The 26,174-nt window shown below is 38.0% G+C and overlaps 2 protein-coding genes across 2 annotated transcripts in view; one reads left to right on the top strand and one right to left on the bottom strand.

The window, feature by feature from the left end:
• The window catches only part of LOC141346157 (solute carrier organic anion transporter family member 3A1-like), a 37,424-nt gene extending 36,154 nt beyond the window's left edge, over positions 1-1,270 (bottom strand). The window contains exon 1 of the mRNA XM_073851072.1: positions 1,223-1,270. Coding sequence (XP_073707173.1) covers positions 1,223-1,270 — 48 coding nt within the window. The remainder of the gene's footprint in view (positions 1-1,222) is intronic.
• A 27-nt stretch (positions 1,271-1,297) lies between these two features.
• Positions 1,298-25,965, top strand: slco3a1a (solute carrier organic anion transporter family member 3A1a). Its single transcript, XM_073850336.1, has 8 exons — positions 1,298-1,759; positions 3,504-3,779; positions 6,373-6,537; positions 10,396-10,594; positions 13,247-13,415; positions 22,959-23,131; positions 24,909-24,973; positions 25,284-25,965. The coding sequence occupies exons 1-8, from the start codon at positions 1,594-1,596 to the stop codon at positions 25,658-25,660; spliced, it is 1,590 nt and encodes a 529-aa protein (XP_073706437.1). The 5' UTR covers positions 1,298-1,593; the 3' UTR covers positions 25,661-25,965.
• The last annotated feature ends 209 nt before the right edge of the window (positions 25,966-26,174 follow it).

The following is a 26,174-nucleotide window of genomic DNA, read 5'->3' as shown; positions in this document are numbered from 1 at the left end:
AACACAAGTTATCTTACAACATCAGAGAAGAAGCGCGGAAAAAAAGAGAAGTGAGAAGAATGGCGGAAGATAACGAAAAACAAATCAAAGACGCACCCGCTAGTTGAGCATGCTGATCAGTTACGCCTGTTTCACACATACTCCGTCTGCAGTGCAGTATTTTTTTCCGCACCCATGTTAACGGATTAGAGCGTTCACACTGCACGCGGTTGCTGTGCAAGTGCATTGAATAATACGTTGTTTATTATAGGTTGAGTTTAAACGTGAATATATCTAGAATTGTATTAGTGTACTGTGATAAAAGAGTATCACAATGCTGAAAAAGCACGTTTGTATTTGAAATCAAAATAACGGATAAATGGTGTGTTTGTGGTAAACAGCCGCGGATCAGGAACGGACTGCAAACGTGTCCTGTGTGTAAGCAAAACGAGTCCGTGCTGCTTCTGCATCGCATACGTAACGCACACGGACTGCATACGCACTGCAGACGGAGTATGTGTGAAACAGGCGTTATATTTTCCTCAAGAAGAATATGCATTGATTGACTGTCCAGGTTAACATAAAGCACTTTACAGTAACTTACTACTGACGTTTCAGTATCATGGTTTACACATGTTAGTTAATGTTCATGTTGTTTTTTAATGTTCAGGCACTTTTATCTGTCTAGCTGTACAGTGTTTACATTTAAGACCAGGAGGCAGTGAGTTATTATGCAAATGCATATTTCTTTGCACAGTGTTGGAAATGTTGTCATTAATAAATGCATAAGATTTCCTTATTATGGGTATTTTTTTCTTTTTCAGTCACATATATCGTTGATGAAATTTCTTCCAATATATTGAATATCGTAGATATCGCGAATCGTGATATTATCGATATCGTGGGCCACATATCGCCACAGAATTGAATCGTGAGTAACCCGTATCGTCCCACCCCTAATATTAATTATGAAAAATTGATCACTGTGGAATTATATCATAAACTTGGTTAGAAAATATTTACATTTATTTTATATAATGTCATTATGTTATCAAATTTATTGTACAAATCTAAAATATAACTGTTGTAATATCGTATAATGAGCATCTTATAATTTTAAGGGGGACATCAGATGCAAAATCCCCAAAAAACCTAAACAGTCTCAGTTATCAAGCTTTTTGATTTTCTGAGCAGTGTGACGTCATGCTACTCAGGCCCCGCCCACGACCGCTGATGGACTTACTTGTATTTGCATATTTCCACCCTCAGCCAGTTGTACACTGTCCGCCATTTTCTCTGCACTCAAGCAGCTATAGCGACAACGTCTTGTAAGCAATGCAGGTGTTTTATATTTGTATGTGAAAGTGAACATAAGAGACATGATAGCTACTGAGGCGGCAGTGGGTTAGTTTTGTTTTTGATGGTAAAGCGCACAAAAACTGGAAGAGAGGGGTGGAGTGAGCAGTAGCTCATTATCATTTGAAGTTACATGCACCAAAACGGGTCGCTGTAAACAGAGCTGTTTTTGAAAAGGTGAAAAAGGTGTTGTTTTACACAACCATTAAGGAATTTTGATGACTGAAGACCCTAAAGAATCATATCAACTTGTGAAAAATGGACATCTGTCCTCTCAAATGTTCCCAAAATATGATTTCTGATCATTTTTATTGTTGTATTTCAGGTATACTCTTTTCCACACTGGTGTTTGGACCTGCTTGCGGTTTCATCCTGGGATCTGTCTGTACCAACTTTTACGTGGATGCTTTATTCATCGACACAAGTGAGTTTCAGTTCGTCCTTTGTGTTTCCAAATACGACCCAAACACTCAGTTTAGAACAACAGAAAACTGCTGCAAGGCATTTTGTTTCCCACCAACACGGCTCTTGCATCTGCTGAATAATTGAAAGCACAAGGCCTCATATTCTGTCTCATTGTCATGATCAATAATCAACAAGAGAATCAACTGAAACAGAAAAGGACAAAGAATTTTTCACACTTAGGATGCTCATTCTCACTTAGCGATACATTATGTTTGTTAAAAGTAAATTAAATCATTTTGTTTTTTAAATGGTTCAGTCATTTCAGCTACTTTGATTGCACCAAATAGCCACCTTGTTTTTTCCGTAAGAGTGGGAGTGTCCAGCTTTTTAGCTGTGAAGAACAACTCGTTTTGCTGCTTGATATTGTAAATTGCAAATCTTAATGTATAATCTTAAGTATGAACACATTAGTTTTTTATTTGAGATCCATCTTTTCATACTGAGGACAACTGAGGGGCTCATATGCAACTATTACAGAAGGTTCAAACACTCACTGATGCTCCAGAAGGAAAAACCATTAGGAGTCAGGGGGTGAAAACTTTTGAACAGAGTGGAGATGTGTACATTTTTCCTTATTTTGCCTAAATATCATATTATTTTTGTATTTAGTACTGCCCTTCAGAGGCTACAGAAGGTCCTTTCATGTTTGCCAGAAGACAAAATAAGTTAAATTTACCCTGATCTTCAAATTGAAGAAATGGTTTTTCCTTCTGGAGCATCAGTGAGCGTTTGAATCTTCTGTAATAGTTGCATATGAGTCTCTCAGTTGTCCTCAGTGTGAAAAGATGGATCTCAAAATCCTACAGTCATTGTTGTTAAGGGTTCAAATACAAAAAATTAGCTGGAAAACCAACGAATTTGTGGGAATCTGTTCTTTTCTGAAGAACAGCAGGCAGTTTAACTGTTAAGTACAAACAAGGGACTCATGAACAACTATCACTAAACAAAAAAACACACAGTTGTGGATCATTCAGGTAACAACATAGTATTAAAAAGGGTCATTTTTAAAAATTCAACTATTGTTTTCTTTTGTGGACTATATTTAAATGTCTTTTGTGTGAAATATCTTATTCAGGTTAGTACTAAATAAACAATAACATGCATTTTGTATGAACCCTCTTATTTTGGTAAAATAATTAACATTTTGCAGATTCTTAAAGGGGGGTGTAAACTTTTGACCTCAACTTTATATAACTGCTGTTCCATAAGCGCCACCTGCTGTCAGAGAGTGACTTTGCCTTTCAATCAGCCCGTTTGCTGTTTCAATTTCATTCAATTTTTTTATGTAGCATAATATCACAAAGCTACGATCAGACCATTCTGTTCTTGCTTTAAATTTTAAATTTACATCAAAAACTGCTAATGTGTTATTAAAATGTAGTGGTTCTGCAACTGTTTCATGCATCCTGATTCATAAAAAGGCTCACTCAGGGGGGAAAAAATGTAATAAACCGGCCGTGAAACTGCCAGAATCTTAAGAAAATCTGTGATACAGATTTTTGGTCAAACCTCCCAGCGCTATCAGTGACTTCAATGACTTTGAACAGCTCAGTGGTTTTGATGTCAGATGTCTGTGAATTGCATCATGTAATTTGCTTTGCTGTTTTAGAAGTGTTTTTTCTCTAATGTCTGCATATGTGAGAAACTTAGCATTCCTCTACACATCATTTATGTATTTACCATCCTCTATTTGCTTTTCTCAGCTAAGCTGGACCTCACTCCTGATGACCCCCGCTGGATAGGTGCATGGTGGGGCGGTTTTCTCCTCTGCGGTGCCTTACTCTTCTTCTCGTCTCTCTTCATGTTCGGTTTCCCCCAGTCTCTGCCCTGCAAGGAAGTGGAGGGAGGTCATGAGAGCGAACAGGCCATGCTTCCCCCATCTTTAACCCAGGACTATGAGAAATCCAAGCCCACCAATGGAGTCGTGCAGAACTACCAGCCCAACAACAACAACCTGTCCTGCTGCCAGCAGCTCCGAGGTATCAGTGCCAGTAACTGGCTGCATTCACTATACACAGTTACACAACCGCTAAATGCTTCCTTTTTACTGAATTGTAAGACCTCCAAATTTACCGTGTGATGTTCGACTTTAGCTGAATATGGTTACACTTGTATTTACAGAATAAAAAGGAATGCTAGATGCAAACACCTGATGTGGGACTATTTCTTGATTAAATCTGTGTAAACTGTACCGGACATCTTCCTCTAATCGCGAGTCTAATTATACTTAATGATACACTGAGGAGGCAATTAGACAATTAGAGTTAAGTCTTACTAATTAGCCGGCCCACACGGAATTTGTAGAAAGCTCAGCAGATTTACACAGAATGTCTACACATCCCCATCCACTTACGTTTTAGCATAAAATAAAAGACTCGAAAGAAAAATAAAACATTAACTGAAATATAAAAATATGTATGTATATGATTTTTATTTTAAAAAAATGCTGTTCTTTTTAACATTTTATTTATCAAAGAATCCTGAAAAATATTTGTTCACAGTAGTTTTCCACATTGATAATAGAGTATTGATGCTGAAAATTCAGCTTTGCATCACAGGAATAAATTCTATTTTATTATTTTTCTAAAATAGAAAACCACTATTTTAAATTGCAATAATATTTTACAATATTACTATTTTCTGTATTTTTAATCAAATAAATGCAGCCTTGATGAGCAGAAAGGACTTCTTAATCGTAGTGATCCCAAACTTTTTAATGGAAGTGTATTAAAAAATACTAATGAAACTAATAAAAACTAATATATATATATATATTATATATATATTATATATAATTTTTTTTAACTACTAAAACTTTTTTTCCCTTTTTTATTAAGTTCAAATATTATTTACTAAACTAAACTTGAACTAAAAACAAAACTTAATAAAACAATATATAGGCATGGTTGGAGCACTGTAAAAAAAAGACAGAGTAAAAAGTAAAAATATATCTATGTATTTTATATATTAAATATATATATATAGATATAGATATAGATATATTAAGAGGTATATATTAAGAACTACATTAAAAAATCTACAAAAAAATTACAAAAATGACTAAAGCTTAAATTTCAATTAAAACAAATAAAAAAATTCAAATAAATTCTAATTCAAAATATTAAAAATATCAAAACTATAATAGTATCCTCTAACTAACACATACAACTGTGGTGATACTAAAATTATGTATAAATATTGGATGAAAAACTACTAAAGTGCTAAAGTTTAGTACTTTAGTACTAAATTAAAGAAAAAAATATTTAATTAAAATGAAAGTTAGAATAATAAATATATAAAAGTAGTACTAAACTGACTAAAACTAGAACTGAAATGAAATAAATCTAAAATAGTAAATAAATAAAATAATTCAATTAAAAGCTCATAACAAAATGACTTAAAGTAAAATTAAAATGAAATCTTAAACTATAAAAAGATAAAAACTAATTGAAAATATGAATAAATGTCCTATAAACAATACTAAAATAGCTCTGTTATGTTTTGTCAGTAAAGTACATTGCATAATTTAATTTTGCTTTCACCAGTTAATAGAAGTGTAGTACTCTCATGTTTCTTATGAAAAGATGTTCTGTTAGACAAAGTGTAGGGTGGTGAATTTATTTATTTATTATATTTTCTTAAAACAAGATAAATTTACTTAAGACGCAACACTGTGCAAGATATTAAAACTAATGCATGAAGTTATATATCTTATGCGTGATTTGTTCTAGAGTAAATGATCTGGTTTCAAATATGTTTTTGACATTTTTGTTAAAAAAAAGCTAACAAAAAAGCTCTTAAGAAGTAAGGAGAGGGGGGTCAAAATATGATTGATTTGACTTAAAAGATTTAAAAAGATTCTGAAGAAAAGCTGATTTTCTTTGGAGTACCATGCAAAACAAAAAAATAAAAATCCATCTGAGTCTGCCTATTAGAGTTAAGGTTTTAAATATGATTCCAGCCATGAAGCACTAAAGCTTTCAGGCTGAAAGACTTTTTGCATGCTAACTGTCACTCTCGGGGTTCATACTGCCTGTATGTACGTCTGTTTGTCTGTAAATAGAGTAATTGTTATGCCGGCATTGTGCTATACTTGTAAGGCTCTCTTTTTGTACAACAGCATCCATCAATCATGTAAGATCTGATTACATACCAGCTAACGTGATGCATTACTAGAAGAAGCACAAGCTAAAGGCAAACACACAACACTGTGCAACTATAATGCAAGCTGCTGTTTTGTCCAACATGGTCGATGTATTTTGCAAGGTTTTGCCATCTGGTTATAAATGCGGTCTCCGTGGTGATGTTTCAGACGCATCTGTCAAATATATCAATCAAAATGAAGCCTCCTCAAACTGTATCCGCAGCTCTGCAGCACTTCAGAAAAGAAACTGGAAATTAGGGGGTGAATGTCTGTTGATTGCATCATAAATCATCTGTTTGTTCATTCGAGTTTAACAAACGTCAATCTTAACTTTTACTGAATGCTTCAGACTAGACTAGTCTGTCATTACTCACTGAACTCTCTTCTCTCCCCGTCTCTCCACTCTGTCGCTTCCTCTTTCACTCCAGTCATTCCCAAGGTGACCAAGCACCTGCTGTCAAACCCAGTGTTCACGTGTATTGTCTTAGCTGCCTGTATGGAGATTGCTGTTGTCGCTGGCTTTGCTGCCTTCCTGGGCAAATATCTGGAGCAGCAGTTCAACCTCACCACCTCCTCTGCTAACCAGCTCTTGGGTGTGTATGAAACACATATTGTAGACACGCACATACAGTAGAATACATACATACAGTAAGCTCCAAAAGTCTGTTAAAATGCACCTTTTTAATTTTTAATACAACTATTATTTTTTTTTACATTAAGATTTATTTGCAATTACAATTCATTTTACTATTTTTCCTAATACAAATTTTTATTGCAAATTATATAAAATAAAAATATATTTTTAGTATTATATACTAATTTAATAGAATTTTAATAGAATTTTTTTTTTTTTAAATGTGTATTTTATTAATTTAATAACATTTATTTCTTTCCAAACTATTAGAGGAAAATGTCTGTTTTTGCTTTTTTTATTTTTTCAAATGAAATTTTGCAGATTATAGCAGATTTGCTTATTTTATTATTTACTAATGCTTTACAAATTGTATTTACAAAAAAATAAAGAGACAAAAGTTTGTCTATTTTACTATTTTTACTGTTTTGCAAATTATATAAAATAAAAAATATATATTTTTAGTATTATATACTAATTTAATAGAATTTTAATAGAAAATCTATTTTTAAAATGTGTATTTTATTAATTTAATAACATTTATTTCTTTCCAAACTATTAGAGGAAAATGTCTGTTTTTGCTTTTTTTATTTTTTCAAGTGAAATTTTGCAAATTATAGCAGATTTCCTTATTTTATTATTTACTAATGCTTTACCAATTGTATTTACAAAAAAAATTAAAAGACAAAAGTTTGTCTATTTTACTATTATTACTGTTTTACAAATTATATAAAATAAAAAAATATATATTTTTAGTATTATATACTTTAATAGAATTTTAATAGAAAATCTATTTTTAAAATGTGTATTTTATTAATTTAATAACATTTATTTCTTTCCAAACTATTAGAGGAAAATGTCTGTTTTTGCCTTTTTTATTTTTTCAAATGAAATTTTGCAAATTATAGCAGATTTCCTTATTTTATTATTTACTAATGCTTTACAAATTGTATTTACAAAACAAAATAAAAAGACAAAAGTTTGTCTATTTTACTATTATTACTGTTTTACAAATTATATAAAATAAAAAATATAGATTTTTAGTATTATATACTTTAATAGAATTTTAATAGATAATCTATTTTTAAAATGTGTATTTTATTAATTTAATGACATTTCTTTCTTTCCAAACTATTAGAGGAAAATGTCTGTTTTTGCCTTTTTTATTTTTTCAAGTGAAATTTTGCAGATTATAGCAGATTTCCTTATTTTATTATTTACTAATGCTTTACAAATTGTATTTACAAAAAAATAAAGAGACAAAAGTTTGTCTATTTTACTATTTTTACTGTTTTGCAAATTATATAAAATAAAAAAATATATATTTTTAGTATTATATACTTTAATAGAATTTTAATAGATAATCTATTTTTAAAATGTGTATTTTATTAATTTAATGACATTTCTTTCTTTCCAAACTATTAGAGGAAAATGTCTGTTTTTGCTTTTTTTATTTTTTCAAGTGAAATTTTGCAAATTATAGCAGATTTCCTTATTTTATTATTTACTAATGCTTTACAAATTGTATTTACAAAAAAATAAAAAGACAAAAGTTTGTCTATTTTACTATTATTACTGTTTTACAAATTATATAAAATAAAAAATATAGATTTTTAGTATTATATACTTTAATAGAATTTTAATAGATAATCTATTTTTAAAATGTGTATTTTATTAATTTAATGACATTTATTTCTTTCCAAACTATTAGAGAAAAATGTCTGTTTTTGCTTTTTTTATTTTTTTAAATGAAATTTTGCAAATTATAGCAGATTTCCCTATTTTTTATTATTTGCTTTACAAATTGTATTTACAAAAAAGTTTGTCTATTTTACAATTATTACTATTTTACAAATTATATAAAATAAAATAAAAATTATAGCAGATTTACCTATTTTTTGTATTTGCAAAAATATTAAAAAGTCTTTATTTTTTTTTATAAAAATATATTTTTATTATTTTTACCAATTTAATACAAATCATATTATGTTAAATACATACATACAGTAAGCTCCAAAAGTCTGTCAAAATGCACCTTTTTAATTTTTAATACAACTATAATTTTTTTACATTAAGATTTAATTGCAATTGCAGTTCATTATTGCTATTTTTTCCTAATGCAATTTTTATTGAAATTCTTTGTCAAATACACGTTTTCGTTGCAAATTAATAGCAAAAAAAGTTTCCTATTTTTATATTTTTTCTAATTTAATTTGAAATGTAGTTAATTACAATTAATTTGACTATTTTTGTAATACAAATTTTTATTGCAAATTATTTTTAAAAACTATTTTTAGTATTCTATACTAAGTTTATACAATTATAATAGAAAATCTGTTTTTAAAATGTGTATTTTATTAATTTAATAACAGGAAAAAATGTTGCAAATTATAGCAGATTTCCCTATTTTTTTGTATTATTTACTAATGTTTTACAAATTGTTTTTAGAAAAATATTAAAAAGACAAAAGTTTGTCTATTTTATTGTATTTTTATTATTTTTACCAATTTAATACAAATCAAATATATTTTGCCAGATTATTAGCCAAAAATGTATGTTCCCTGTTTTTAATTTTCTAATTTTAAATTAAACATTTTTACTGCAAATTATTAACAGAAAATAAAAAATTTTCCCTATTTTAGTGCGATATACTTTTTATTTTTCAATTTCATAGGATCTATTTAAAATTCTTAGCAAAAAAACAATTATTAAAATGTTTTTTTTTTGTTTTTTTTTACATTTAATATTGTTTGTTTCATTGCAAATTATTAAAGGAAAATGTCTAGTTTGGTACATTTTGTAATTGATTTTTTTACGCAATTAAAATTAGTTTTGCTATTTTATTTCTAATTTAATTTTCAATTACATTTTTTTTCTAATACAAAAAATTGAATTCTCTCCATTTTTAGCATTATATATTAATTTAATAGAATTTAATAGAATTAATAGAAAATCTATTTTTAAAATGTGTATTCTTTAAATTCAATAGCATTTATTTCATTGCAAATTATTAGAGACAATGTCAGTCATTATTCTAATAGTTTCATTGCAAATTAAAGCAAATTTCCCCCTATTGTTAGTTATTTACTAATATTTTATTACAAATATATATGTATATATATATATATTTAAATATTAGCAGTTTGTCTATTTTACTGTAAAATTGTTATTATAGGATTTTTGTCAAAATTATTAGCAGAACATCAATTTTTAAAATTCAATATAATTTATTTCATTGGAAATTTTTATTTTGGCTATATTTTTTTATAAAATTTTTAATGCAATTCAATTTCTAACACAGTTTCATTGCAAATTATAGCATATTTCCCCTGTATTTGTAGCATTATTTACTGTTTTACACATTGTATATTTCCACAAATATTAGCAGTTTATTTTAATGTATTTATTTAAATTATTTAATTTTAAAACATTCTAAATCATTCAGAGAAAATGTCTAATGTGAATGTTTATATTTTGTCCATTTATTTATTTATTTTTTCATTGCCAGTTATTAATTTTTAATTAAAACATTTTTAAGTGAAATAAATGTGGATCCCAAGATTTCCAAGACTTCCTCAGACTTTTGCAACTTATTTAATCTTAACACATTTCTCACTGACTCTTACCCAGTAAACCTGAAAATGCCCAAATTATAATTTATAATTATAACATTTGCATTTATTTATTTAGCAAAAGCTTTGATCCAAAGCGACTTACGAATGAGGAATACAACAAAAGCGATTTATCAACATCTGAAAGATAAAAACAAAGCTATATTTCACGTAAGCCATTATTTAGTGTGTTTTCTCTTGGTAAACAGGGATGACGGCCATCCCGTGTGCCTGTCTGGGCATATTCTTGGGAGGTTTGCTGGTGAAGAAGCTGAACCTGTCTGCTCTGGGAGCCATTCGGATGGCCATGCTGGTCAATCTGATCTCCACCGCCTGTTACGTGTCCTTCCTCTTCCTGGGCTGTGACACAGGACCTGTCGCTGGGGTGACCGTCGCCTATGGCAACGAGTACGGACGGCTCAGCTGCTTTTTTCTCCTCACAGCCTTGTTATTTTTTGTGCCATTTATAATGTCTTTCCAGAGAGGCTAGAGGATGACAAGTCCACATGCTGAAACCTCTATTTTTGTGTTGTATATATGGATGAGTCCGCTTCATTGATAGATTTGACTGGTTTTCTTATAGAGCATTTCAATAGGAGTAGCAATAGGAGAGAATTGATTAGTAATGCATCCCAATTTATTTTTCAGGCCCACATGGAATCATTGCTTATATTTGCACAGATATGTTTTAAATCTGTTCCTTCCTGCTGTTTTTCTCGTAGCAAAAATGAGTGTAGTCATTGAATCATTCAGATTCTTAAAAACAAGTCATGATCAAAACAAATCTTATACTTCTTTAAAATAGCCATGTTTACTAAATTACTTAGATGTTACAGAAAACATTAGATTACAGTGTTTAAATATCAGAAGAATGTTCCACTTAAATACCAAAAAAGGATATCTTTATTTTTTCATCCATTTTTAAACAGCAAATTATTAGCAGAGAATTTCTATTTCTTTTAATTTTTTTTAACTGTTAGCAGAAAATATATTTTCCTATTTTTTTTTTTTTTTTTTTTTTTTTTTTTTTTTTTTAATGTAATACAATTCAAATATCTTCTATAATATTCTCTTAATATAATTTTTGTTGCAAATTACTAATGGGAAATTTTTAGTTTTCCCCTATTGTTGTTGTTATTATTATTATTATTATTATTAACTATTAATTTAAACTATTAATATTATTTTTTTATATTATTTATAATTATTTTTATTAATTACATTTTTTTTCTAAATTATTAGCTAAATTTTTCCCCATTATTTTTACTATTTTATTAATAATTTAATACTATTTTTTTATTAGTAGTTAATATGTTTCTTCTTTATAATACAGCAGTATTTATTGCCAATTAGAGGCTGTTTGTTTTTCTATTTTATTAATACAATTTTTCTTCTAATTTAAATTTTAATACAATTAAATTGCATATTATTTATTATTGTTTTTAGTAATTTAATACAAATAGTTTTCCCCCCCTAAATTATTAGCAGAAAGATTTTTAAAGAATATATTTTTGTAATATTCTTTAATTACAATTTTGTTTGCAAATTACTAATAGGAAATGTCTATTTTTCCCTATTTTGGTATTATTATTAACAATTCATTTGTATTATTATTATTTTGTTATTTTCTATTATTTATTATTATGTTTTTAATCATTTAATGGAATGTTTTTTTCTAAATTATTTGCAGAAATTTCCCCCCATTTATATAATCATTTTTACTATTTACTATTATTTTTTTCTTGTTTTTATTGCAACACTATTTATTTTATTGCCAATTATTAACAGAAAATGTCTGTTTTCCTATTTAGTATTATTATTAACTATTAATTTGTATTGTTTTATTGTTATTTTATATTATTTGTTATTATTTTTTAGTAATTTAATACAAATATTTTTTCTAAATTATTAGCAGAAAATTTCCATTTTTTATAATCATTTTACTCATTTATTATATTAAAGATATTTTAGATATTATTTTTATTCTTTCTAATGCAACACTATTTATTTAATTGTCAGTTATTAGCTAAATGTCTTTTTTCCTGTTATTTATTATTGTTTTTTTGCAATTGAATTTTAATATAATTATTATTTTTTTGTTAACTAATATTCTGTTAATACAAATCTTGTTGCAAAGTACTAATAGGAAATGGCAATTTCCCCCTATTTTTAGTATAATTATTAACCATTTTTATTACTTTGTTATTTTAGATTGTTTATTATTTCTTTGTAATTTAATACAAATTGTTTCTTAATTATTAGTTTTATAATACAATTTTTTAATTATTAATTATTTTTTTCTTTTTTAATGCAAAGATATTTATGTAATTGCAGATTATTAGCAGAAAAAAGTTTTTCCTGTTTTATTTAAATACTATCATTTTTAATACAATTAAAATTATTTTATTTTTATAACATTCTTTTAATACAATTTTTGTTGCAAATTACTAATATGAAATGTATATTCTTCCCTATATTTAGTATTATTATTAACTATACACTTTTTATATACTGTATTATTTGTTATTTTTTATTTAATAAAAATGTAATTATTCGTATTTTATTTTTAACGCTATTTAGTTTATTGCAAATTATTATTAGAATGATTTTTGCTTAAAAAAACAGTTTAAAATAATACATTTAGAATCCCAGATTCTCATGATTTTGACATGTTCATAATTCTTCTCAGACTGCGATGGACAAACTAAACAAACATACTTGTTCACTCAGTCAGCAGATGTTTTGTTCATTCAGTTTGCTTATGAACAAGATGTCAGTGCCGCTCCAGTTTGTTCAGGCTCAAAACACAGACTCATTCAGTATTTGTTCAATATTTGTACGTATACCATCCCACCCTATTGGTTTTCCCCCAAAATGAGACCAATCCCCAAAAGTCAAACAATTCCATCTGGGCCTGCTAATATCTAAGCCGTTAAACAAACATGGCTGTAAATCCTGACGTTTGTGATAAATCAGATGAACTCACTGACACTCATTATATCAAATGCAACACAAAAGAAGCAGCTTTAAACAGGTGAATGTGTGTTTGTGTGTATATAGGACACTGCAAGTAGGCCAGAGGCCGGAAGCCCCCTGCATGAGTCATTGTAACTGCTACACTTCATTCGTTAGCCCCGTTTGTGGCTCCAATGGTGTGACCTACTTGTCCTCCTGTTTCGCCGGCTGCACCAGAGCCATCAGCACCGGACTTCCACCTCCTCTCTCTCAGGTCATTACCCATCTCATTTACACAACAACGTTTGTCTCTGGCTCTTTCTCTCCTATTTGCTGTCATGTATTCTCTGTATGTCTGTTTTTCTCGCTCTCTGCTTATTTTCTGGACAGCACATGTCCAGCGTGGGTCATTAGAAGCGAAGCCCACGTCTCTCATCAGATATACAGTATGTCGGAAAGGACACAGAGTTCTGCCTGCCAGGCATCTTAATGGCCACTGCAATATGGGCCTCTGCACTCATTACCATACAAAGCGAATGGTCCAAACTGGAATAGATGAATCCAAGACAACAGTCACAACCATTATCGTAATTGAGCACTGGCTCACGACATGAATATACCAACTGGTGGGTTTAATGAGCCTGTTCCTGCCAGGGTTGGTGGGTGCATCACTTCTCTGTAGATAAAAATTGACTATAGCACGTTCAGACAGCTAATAATGACTCGGCTACTTTACACCAGTCTGCTAAAACCCTCATTTATATTTACATAAATGTTTTATATTTTTAAATAAACCCTCATTTTAATTTGATGTTCAATGGTGGCATATATTGAATGATTTAAAGAACATTATTACTTTATACTACAGTGCTGTTAAATGCATGAATCTGATTGGCTGACGAACGTTCTAAGGTGTGCAATTATTTGCTGGGAAACACATGGCAGAAGTAGTTCCAGGCAAGTCTTGGCCGCATTATATTGTTCATATTAATTTGCCAAATGATTTGGGTTATTTTAAAGCTCCTTACTATGGAAGCCCGTTTCTGCCACTGAATAAAAAATAAAACAAGATAACTGTGACTTTTTATCTCACTTTTTCTCAGAATTGTGCGATATAAACGTGCATTTCTGAGAAATAAAGTCAGAATTGCGTGATATAAAATCACAGTTGTGAGGAGAAAAGTCAGAGTTGCAAGATATAAACTCGCATTTGTGAGAAAAAAGTCAGAATCGCAAGAAAAATAAAAAGATCAATTATTTAAATGCACTGCAAAAGTAGATCCAGGCAAGTTTTGACCGCTTTACATTGTCCATATCACCTGTCACCATATTACGGCAAATAATTTCAGTTATTTCAAAGGTCTATACTGTGGAAGGTCCATACTATTTCCAGCATTGAAAAAAATAATAATAATTTTCTCAGAATTGTAAGATATAAACTCACATTTCTGAGAAATAAAGTCAGAATTGCATGATATAAAATCGCAGTTGCGAGTTACAGTCAGAATTGCGATCTCGCTCTTTTTAACTTATTTCATGCAAATTCTGACTTTATAACTCATAGTTGCACGGTAATATCACGCAATTCGCAATAAAAAAAGTTTATATCAAATAAACTCGCAATTGTGATAAAAAAGTCAGAATTGCAAGATAAATAAACAATGCACGGCAAAAGTAGATCCAGGCAAGTTTTGACCGCTTTACATTGTCCATATCACTTCGCCAAATAATTTCGGTAATTTCAAAGGTCTTACTATGGAAACCCGTTTCCAGCATTGAAAAAAAAAAAAGGTAATTGCGACTTTTTATCTCACTTTATTTGCAACTTCTGACTTCATAACTCGCAATTGTGAGTTTATCCCCCGGTTTCACAGACAAGGCACATTTATAAATATTACTTAAAAGTCCTAATTGTTATCATTGTTTATTTATTTATTTCCTCTTATTTTACACATCAGCTCAATGCCTTACAATTATGTCGATTTAAGTGTTCTGTCTAGTGAGGGTGGGACTGGGGTGAAGGGTGGTTAGAAAAAAATGTTTACATGTATATTGAAATGATTCTGTAAATTGTTGATGCAAAATAATAAATATATTGATAAAAAAAAAATGTCCTAATTGAACTATGGCCTAATCCTGGCTTAGTCGAAGGCCTGTTTGTGAAACCAGGCCCTCATCTCGCAATTCTCACTTTATTTCTCACAACTGTGAGTTTATATCTTGCAATTCTGTGGGAAAAAGTCAGAATTGCCGGATATAAACTCGCAATTGTGAGAAAAAAGTCCGAATTGTGAGGTAAATAAACAAGATAAATTATTTAAATGCACGGCAAAAGTAGATAAAAGCAAGCTTTGATTGCTTGACATAGTCCATATCACTTCGCCAAATGATTTTAGTTATTTCAAAGGTCCTTACTACAAAAGCCCATTTCCACCACTAAAAAAAAAAATGAAAAAAGGTAATTGCAAATTTGACTCTTTTTCTCAGAATAATACAAAGAATTGCATGATATAAAATACCAATTGTGATATACAAACTCACATTTCCGAGAAAAAAGTCAGAATTGCGATCTTGCTATTTTTTCTTTATTTCTCGCAATTGTGAGTTTATATCTCACGATTCTGACTTTATAACTCGCAATTGTGAGTTTATATCTTGCAGTTCTGACTTTTTCGTACAATTCTGACTTTATAACGTCTAGGTTACGTAGGTAACCCTCGTTCCCTGAAGGAGGGAACGGAGACGTTACATGGGAATTCGCTTAGAATCCAATCATCTCTGAGCCTTATACAAAAGGCCAATGAAAATTGGCGAGTGGCATTTGCATGACGCGCCACGCCCCGTACATACGGGTATAAATAGCGACGTCATGCGCCAGTCAGACAGGTTCTTCGCTGAGGAGCCGGATTGAGCCGGCGTCAGCGCGACGACAGGGACGTGGCAGGGGATGTAACGTCTCCGTTCCCTCCTTCAGGGAACGAGGGTTACCTACGTAACCTAGACGTTCCCCTTCAGTCGAATCACTTCGACGTTACATGGGAACTGACCCTATGGAACAAGCCGCGTCCCTGCGCCGCGTTACGCAACGACCACGTGCCGGCAGGCGGACGTGTCAACAGGCGGACGTTAACGTAACCTTCCCAACGCCCTGGGGCCCGAGAAGGGGGGTCCCCAGGGATGCCAGAAACTGAAGCAGGGTTGGGGGGGCGGAGACATGAATTCTGTTCATGTGAAAATAAGAGATTCAATATATCCATAAGGGGGTTTTAGGGATATACAAGGGAAACAGAGGCCTTCTGGTTGACCCCTGGAAAAATATAGAGAAAAATAGCCACAACCTGCGGGGCGAAGGAGACCCGGCAGGAGCACAGTCAAGAACTACTCCGCGTCTAGCCCGGACTGTGGGGCATGGAGGACCCAGGTTCGCCGGAAGGAACAACTGGGAGATAGCGCACGGATCCACGTGGGAATGGCGCAGCAAGCCGACACTAGCCGTCCTCCCGGTCACCTGTCAGAACTCGGGAAGAGACGGCCTCTAAGCGAAGGTTGTAAAACCTGGCAAAGGTATTTGGTGTCGCCCATCCGGCAGCTCTGCAGATGTCCGGTAATGAGGCGCCATGTGCCAACGCGTAGGATGATGCAACACTCCGTGTGGAGTGGGCATGCAAGCCTAAGGGGCAAGGCTCTCCCTGATATAAGTAAGACAGGGAGATGGCTTCTACCACCCAATGCGCCAACCTCTGTTTGGAGACAGCATTCCCTTTCTGCTGACCTCCGAAGCAGACAAAGAGCTGCTCAGTGCGTCTGAAGTGCCGAGTGCGGTCTACGTAGGTGCGCAGAGCACGGACTGGACACAACGATGCTATAGCTGGGTCTGCCTCCTCCAAGGGCAGAGCTTGCAGGTTCACCACCTGATCGCGGAAAGGCGTGGTGGGAACCTTGGGCACATAGCCGGGCCGGGGTCTCAGGATGACGTGAGAATCGCCGGGCCCGAACTCCAGGCACGCTTCGTCGACAGAGAAAGCTTAAGCTCAACTGAGGCGAGGGGCTCGAAGGGAGGTCCCCGCAGGCCCTGGAGGGCGACGGAGAGGTCCCAAGAGGGTACGAGGCGCGGTCTGGGAGGATTGACCCTCCTAGCGCCTCTGAGGAATCTCACGACCAGAGGGTGCTTACCTAGGGATGATCCATCCACTGCATCGTGATGTGCGGCAATAGCGGCAACATACACTTTGAGAGTTGAAGGGGACAGCCTGCGCTCCAACTTCTCTTGCAGGAAGGAAAGCACTACTGCAATCGTGCATCTCTGTGGGTCCTGTTCTCGTGAGGAACACCAGTCGACGAATAGACCCCACCTCAGTGCGTACGCCTGCCTTGTAGAGGGGGCTCGGGACTGAGTGATAGTTTCTACCACGGCCTGTGGAAGGCCGGCGAGGTCTGAAGCGTCCCGTCCAGGAGCCAGACGTGCAAGTTCCATAGATCGGGACGTGGGTGCCAAATAGTGCCCATCCCCTGAGAAAGAAGGTCCTTCCTCAAGGGGATTTTCCAGGGAGGGGCTGCCGCGAGGGAAATGAGTTCTGGGAACCAGGTCCTGGCAGGCCAGTATGGGGCGACCAGGAGAACCTGCTCCTCGTCCTCCCTGATCTTGCACAGAGTCTGTGCAAGGAGGCTCACTGGGGGAAAGGCGTACTTGGGCCCCGGAGGCCAGCTGTGGGCCAGAGCGTCCCTGCCGAGGGATACCTCGTTGAGGGAGAAGAACTGCTGGCAGTGGGAGGATTCGGGGGAGGCAAACAGATCTACCTGGGCCTCCCCGAAATGCCTCCAAATCAGCTGGACTGTCTCGGGGTGGAGTCGCCATTCTCCAGGGAGGGTGGACTGCCGTGAGAGCTGATCGGCTGCACGGTTGAGTTCCCCCGGAATGTGAATGGCTCGTAGCGATTTCAGCCACGTTAGACTCCAGAGGAGCAGACGGCGGGCGAGTTGTGACATGCGACGGGAGCGGAGGCCGCCCTGGCGGTTGATATAAGCCACAGTCGCAGTGCTGTCGGTACGCACAAGTACGTGCTTCTGACGCAACGTCGGTCGGAAGCGACGAAGGGCCAGAAGCACAGCCAGCAACTCGAGGCAATTGATGTGCCACTGCAGTCGAGGTCCTGTCCAGGAGCCCGAAGCTGCTTGCCCGTTGCACACAGCACCCCAACCCGTGGTGGAGGCATCCGTGTAAACAAAGGCAGGGTCTGACCACGGGCTGAATAAGCGGCGACACTGCGGGGAAACGCCAATCCGGAGTGTGCCACGGTGCCATGCCCGTCTCGGGACTCGGTCGTGTAGCCAGTGCTGAAGCGGTCTCATATGAAGCAAGCCCAGCGGCGTTACCGCGGCCGCAGCTGCCATATGCCCCAGGAGCCTCTGAAAAGTTTTTAGAGGAACCGCTGTCTTGTGCCTGAATAAATCTAGACATCTCAGCACCGACTGAGCGCGCTCGTTGGTGAGACGGGCTGTCATGGAGACCGAGTCCAGCTCCACACCGAGAAAAGAGATCCTCTGCACTGGGGAGAGTTTGCTCTTTTCTCGGTTGACCTGAAGGCCCAGGCGGCTGAGGTGCTGAAGCACCAGGTCCCTCTGGTCGCAAAGCACCTCTCGAGAGTGGGCTATCAGAAGCCAGTCGTCGAGATAGTTGAGGATGCGGAAACCTGACAGCCAAAGAGGGGCCAGGGCCGCTTCCGCAACTTTGGTGAAAACGCGAGGAGAGAGGGACAGGCCGAATGGGAGAACTTTGTACTGGTATGCTCGACCCTCGAACGCAAACCGAAGAAAGGGCCTGTGGCGAGGAAGAATCGAGACATGGAAGTACGCGTCCTTCAGGTCGATGGCTGCAAACCAATCCTGGGGACGAATGCACGAGAGCATGCGCTTCGTCGTGAGCATCTTGAACGGCAGCCTGAGAAGGGACCGATTCAGGACTCTGAGATCCAGGATGGGTCTTAACCCACCACTCTTTTTGGGCACGATGAAGTAGGGACTGTAAAACCCTGACCTCATCTCGGCTGGAGGGACAAGCTCGATCGCATCCTTCGCCAGTAGGACTGCGACCTCTGCACGCAGGACAGCGGCGTGGGTGTCTGAGTGGACACGAGTGTGAAGGACACCTCTGTACCTGGGCGGAGCTTTGGCGAACTGAATCGCATAGCCGAGACGTACCGTCCGTATCAACCACCGCGAGGGGCTGGGGAGCTGAAGCCAGGCCCCCAAGAGCCTCGACAGGGGTGTCAAGGGAACGTTGACCGACGTGACCGTGGTGGGGCAGCCTAGGGGGGGAACAGGAAGGGGAGACAAGCTGCTCTGAGCAGGGCCTACCTTCTTCCCAGGTTCCCGCGCTGGCGAAAGACAGCTCCGAGTCCGGCTCCAAGAGGGCATCCTGGTGCCGCCCGGAACGGGAACACGGGGCCGAGGCCCCGGAGGTGAAGGAAATTGCTCTTTTATTGAAGTTGTGGGTACCGCCGACCCGTGGGCCGGCGGCAGCGTTAAAGTGCACAACAACCCCCGGCCCTCCAGCGGGAGCGGGGACGTAGATGTTCTCGTCCCCTGAAGAACAAACTTCTCCACCTCCGGGTTGCCCGCGTCAGGGACGTTTCGCGGCTCTTTTGCGGGTGTTCTTTGCAGGTCCCTGAGAGGCGGGCGGCGCCGCGCCCCCGCGGCCGGCTCGACGTCGGGCCGTCTCCTTCTTGGGTTCAGCAGGCGACGGAGCAGGTTTGGTGGGGGCCGCGGGGGGGCGCCCTCGGCGACGGGCGGGGGGAGGCTGAGCCACCGGCGGCGGGATGGGTTTAGACTCGCGGCGGGGCAAGATGTGTTGAATGGCCTCCCTCTGCTTCTGGACTGCCGAGAACTGCTGGGCAAAGTCCTCGACAGTGTCGCCGAATAGGCCACTCTGGGAGACATGAGCGTCAAGAAAGCGAGCCTTGTCGACGTCTGCCATCTGGGCCAGAGTGAGCCATAGGTGTCGCTCCTGGACCACGGCTGTGGACATCACCTGACCAAGGGAACGCGCCGTGACCTTCGTCGCCCGTAGGGCGAAGTCGGTGGCGGCGCGGAGTTCTTCCATAACCCCCTGGTCGGGACCACCCTCGTGCAGCTGTTTCAGGGCCTGGGCCTGATACACTTGGAGGATCGCCATAGCATGCAGGGCGGTGGCGGCCTGTCCAGCGGCGTGGTAAACGCGGCCCGCAAGGGCGGACGAGCGCTCGCACGCCCTGGACGGGAGATGCGGACGATCCCTCCAGGTGGCAGCGCCGCGTGGGCACAAGTGCACCGCCACAGCGCGCTCGACCCGGGGAATCGCTGCATACCCCCTGGCCGCCCCGCCATCGAGGGTGGTGAGGGGAGAGGAGCTGGGGCGGGGCCGTGATGAGAAGGGGGCCCGCCAGGATCTCGTCAGCTCCTCGTGCACCTCCGGGAAGAATGGGACCGAGGGGGGGCGAGGTGGAGCCGCGGGGGCCCTCCCCAGGAACCAATCATCCAGCCTAGAAGGATCGGCCGGGGGCGCCTGGGGCACCTCCAAACCGATCCCCCTGGCGGCCCGGAGGAGCATAGTCGATAGCTCGACGTCCACCTCAGACGGAGCGGCCACCTCTGGAGGGGGCCGCGCCGCCGAAGCGTCCGCCTCGCCGACCGACTCTCCCTCTGATGCTGCGGTCGACATCTCATCCTCCGCAGGAGCACCGAAGGAGACGCTCAGCCCGCTGGGCGGGGAAGCGTACTGCTCCGGGAACTCGACGGGACCACGCTGTGTGACAGAAGACCGCAGGGCTTTCTGGGCCGGCGGTGCGTTCTGCACGGTGACAGTTAAGTCCCCCCCGCGTCTCGCCGCGGTGGCCGAAAAGCATTGACGGCTTAACGACGGACCGCGAGAGGAAGACGGGGGGAGCCGCCTCGCGAACGAGCGGCGGGACTTCAGCGTGCTCATGGTCATGCATTCGCAATGAATGCATTCACCATCCATGAACGCTGCCTCAGCGTGCTCTTTCCCCAAACACGTGAGGCAGTGATCATGTCCGTCCGCAGGAGGGAGGAAACTACCGCATCCTGAAGCGCACGGCCGAAAAACCATTCTGAAAAGAACGTTTTAACAGCCGTGAGAAATTGCTCTTTTAGCTCCCGGTCTGCCCAGGGAAAAAGCCGCGGGGCGGCTGTGCACTCAACGGGACTTTCTCGCTGGAATGCAGTGCGGCTGTAATGGCCGTGAAAACGGCAGCCCGCGGGAGATCGCTGACGATTGCAACGGTAAGCTCTTTTAGATTGTTGCAGAACGCCAGAAGAGAGAGCAGGAACTCTGGAAGAACTCTTGAAGATGAGAAACTCTTTAGGAGAGAGAACAGCAGGCTCAATCATTCAGACGGATCTGAAGCGAAGAAGCTGTCTGACTGGCGCATGACGTCGCTATTTATACCCGTATGTACGGGGCGTGGCGCGTCATGCAAATGCCACTCGCCAATTTTCATTGGCCTTTTGTATAAGGCTCAGAGATGATTGGATTCTAAGCGAATTCCCATGTAACGTCGAAGTGATTCGACTGAAGGGGAACTCAATAGTGAGTTCATATTGCAACTCTGAGAAAAAAGGCAATTGGAAGATATAACCTCGTAATTGCGAGAAAAAAGTCCGAATTGCAAGATACAAACTCACATTTGCGAGAATAAAAGTCAGTCTCCCTCACAAATGCAGTTTCGCTATTAGTAAAAACGCTGCTGCCAAACATTGTCGAAAGACACACAGACTCAGTTAATTGATGCTTCCTCTCTCTCTCTCTCTAATAACTAATATTATAAAACGGTTAGTTCCATTCCTCAATTCTGATTGGTCAGCATCTGTGTCGTATTCATGATACGGCACTGCTATGACCGCTTCACTCAATGGTTTTGTGTATCATTGAACCCCCTTAGCAACCACCCTTAGCAACGTAAACACAGCTGCAGCAGTTAGGGACTACTTTTTACAGCGGAAGGCAGTTAATGATTTTACTTTATGAAAACATACAACTTAATATATATAAATTAATATATATTTTTGATTTTAATATTTTTATTGTGTGGTAACCATTTTATAAAAGCAATAAGGTACTTGAGGCCGTGCTGTATCATGAATAAATCACGGCTTCGCGTCGTGCCTAACAACGCCCTTCAGCCGTGATTTATTCATGATACAGCACGGCCTCTCGTACCTTATTGCTTAAATAAAATTATTAACTAAATTAGTCTGTGTTGTGACCACATCATAGTGTTTCCACATCCACGGTTTTCCCACGAAATTACTTACGGGATGTTTTTTTGTGTCACTTGCGCGAATAAAATCATTGCGTTTTCCTCCGAGTTTGCGTCTCTACATCTTTGCATTGACTTTGTATGTAATGTACTCGTGCAAATAATTAAATTAGCTTTTGGTGTGCACCCACCATAACACTGTAGCGGGAGGTTGTGTTTTGGGTTGACCCCAATAACGTGATATTGAACCCCTGGAATGTAATTTTTACTTGGACAACTGTGTATTTCACTTCCGGGAAAACATTTTTTGTACCAGGGACCTCCTCCAAAACGTAATTAGGCTAGTCTTGAGTATCAATTGAGCGGGTTTTGTTGTAAAAACCTGGCACAACCTCCGGTTCTAATAATTCAACAGCCTGTCGTCAGTTATTCCTCACATAATATTCGCACACATCAGAAGACAAAATTATTAACATAATTACTATTTTAGTTTATGCGGAGAATATAAACATAGTTAAGTTATTTGCTGAGTGTGAAGCAATTGTGATGGTTTTTACTTTCAGAACATGACGGGATGCGGTTGTATCTCTGCGTACAATGACTTAGCCACGGCTGTGACTGGCAAATGCCCGCGACCCGGCTGCCAGGAGGCCTTCCTCACTTTCCTGTGCGTGATTTGTGCCTGCAGTATGATCGGAGCCATGGCCCAGACGCCCTCCGTCATCATCCTCATCAGGTGACTCCACTTGCACTTATTACACACTGAAATGAGATTAAAAACAGAGCTCTGGTGTTATGGCCCGTACAGACCAAGAGCGATAACTATAAAGACAGCCATCATGGATATCATTATAGTTATCTTTTAGTGAGCGCTGCAGTTTTGTCGTCTGCGGAAATAAATGCTCAATTTAATGCAGAAAGAATTCTATTTCGCTGTTAATGTTTTTTTATTGTCCATTAGCTGGGAAAAAAAATTGTTCTGAAAGTGATTCCAGTGATAATGTTCCTCTGTGTAGTTAAATTATATTAAAGGGATAGTTGTATATATATCATTTTTGACTCACCCTCATGTCATTGCAAACCCGTAAGACCTTCGTTTATCTTCAGAACACAAATTGAGGTATTTTTATTACTGATCCTCTAGACCAGTGGTTCTCAACCCGCGGCCCGCGGCCCGTCACAAATGCAAATGCGGCCCGCGATGCTGACCACGTAAAAAAATAAATAAATAAAATAATAATAAATGGTTTTACAATTCATTTTTTTTAATGTATTAAACAAATAAATGTATTAAACAAACTTTGAACAATATTTTTTGTCACAAAATCATTTTGGTGATCATGTTTTCATATATGCGCAGAACTGACGCAACTATGAACTGATGCGATTACACAGTTAACCCACACACAAGCGCGCGCTCTGACAGATTTAAAACAGTCATCAATTAACGATCAAAACGGACAAATTTGTTATTAGAGGATGTAACGCTCGGGTGAAGGGATAGCTCGCCTAACTCACGTTGCAGCAGGAAAATTAACCAAACCGCACTTGGGTCGCATTCCACATCTTGAGCTTTATTCTCCTGGCAACGGCGTTACTTATTAAAAGAAGACAACTTAAATGAGCAACAGAAATTAAAAGTAAAACCATCGCACCCGCACACATGCGGTACTCATGGCATATAGCTGCATACTGTGCACAGAACGGAACTCTGCTCTTAAAGGAGCCACAACAATTTCACCCGTTACAAGGAGAAAAAAGATGTGTCATTCTCAGTTGCAGAAATGTGGCGAAACATCTCTGAACAAAACCTCATATTAAGTTCAAAAGTGCTTTCCATATTTGGATCCACATACATTTGTGAACGCACATTTTCTGCAATTTTCTTTTGAGCCAAATTTCACCAAATTAGTCGGCTCCCCACAACATTAGGTGTCCCATTAATTGTAAGTAGAATTATACTCTCTAATGATAATAATACATCTAATTGTAATTTTAGATGCATAATATATGGTTAGTGAGCATTGATGACGTCATTAAATAATATGCGGCCCACGAGACTTGAACTTGGACATAGTGCGGCCCACTGCAAAAAAAGGTTGAGAACCACTGCTCTAGACAGCAACACAACTGACACGTTCAAGACCCAGAAAGGTAGTAAGGATATCATTAAAGTAGTCCATGTGACATCAGTGGTTCAACCATAATTTTATGAAGAGAATACTTTTTGTTCACAAAGAAAACAAAAATAATGACTTTATTCAACGATTGCTCCTGCATTCTCATGAACGCGTCAAAGACTGAAGAGAATAAATACTTGAATAAAGTAGTTTTGTTTTCTTTGTGCACAAATGGTAAATGGTTGAACCACTGTTCTCACATGGACTATTTTAACGATGTCCTAACTACGTTTCTGGACCTTGAACATGGTAGTTGCATTGTGTGATGAATGTGTGTATGAATATGGATATGTTTTTATGCTCAATATGTTGACTTGTCTCTTGCTCTTTTAGAACTGTGAGCGCAGAGCTGAAGTCATACGCTCTTGGAGTTCTTTTTCTGTTACTACGACTGTTAGGTGAGATATCTCCGCACAGCACAATCACATTACAACTCAAACGACATGCTTTCACAGTATATTGTGAAGAGTAATCTCGTTGCCTCACTCAAAGCAGCATACTAAAGAGACAATTTCCTCGCAATACAAAGTGCCATAAAACAAGGACAAGTTCATTTGCCACTCTTGTTAAAAATAGTAGGTTCCTAGCAGTCAAATTAAAGCTGTTTGTCATAATTTAGAAGTTCTGAACTTGCTTCATTATTCAGAAAATGTCTAGAAGCAGATTAAAATGTCAGTTTTATCTTCAACATTCTAAACCATCTTTCAGGGTTCATTCCTCCTCCTTTGATATTTGGTGCCGGGATTGATTCCACATGCCTGTTCTGGAGCACCGAGTGCGAGGACAAAGGCGCCTGTCTGCTGTACGACAACGTGAGCTACCGGCACCTGTACGTCAGCATGGCCATCGTCCTCAAGGTCGTGGCGTTCTTCCTCTACACAACCACCTGGCTGTGCTTGCGCAGGAACTACAAGAGATACATTAAAAACAATGAGGGATATGTTACGCCCACGGAAATGTTTTCGTCCAGCGTGAATCTGGACAGTCTCGGTAAGGACAGCAGTCAGAGCCAAGTCAACAGGACTAAATTTATATACAACCTGGAGGATCATGAGTGGTGCGAAAACATGGAGTCCGTTTTATAGTGGGTTCGTTCTACTGAAGGATCGTCTCCTATTCCAGGACTGTTGATGCGCTTTATTGTAAACTCATTCAAACTCGTCTATTGGGTCCATCTTGTTTTTAGAAGTACTTGGAAAGGTGTTTCTCCAGTGCCAGTAAAATATTGTAGTAGTTAGCTGAAGGCGTCTACTTCAATGCCTGTCTAGCTGGTTTGCTAATTTCACACAGCACAAAATGTTTCAAGTAAAAAAATACAGTTGAAGTCAAAAGTTTACATACACCTTGTAGCATCTGCAAAATGTTAATTATTTTACCAAAATTAGGGTGACCATACGTCCTCTTTTACCCGGACATGTCCTCCTTTTTGGCTATAAAATTATGTCCGGGGGGATTTTGTAAAATATCATAAAATGTCCGGGTTTTTTACCTCATTTCACTGACCGTCATTAATTAAACTTTAAATGCAGCCACTGCCCACCGGCATTATTCTGAGGTACCTGTCTGATGACGTGAAAGACCCAGTTGTCAAAACAAAAC

Source organism: Garra rufa, chromosome 11 (assembly GCF_049309525.1).
Source record: "Garra rufa chromosome 11, GarRuf1.0, whole genome shotgun sequence".
Lineage (NCBI taxonomy): Eukaryota > Metazoa > Chordata > Actinopteri > Cypriniformes > Cyprinidae > Garra > Garra rufa.
This window is presented reverse-complemented; position numbering and strand designations above follow the sequence as displayed.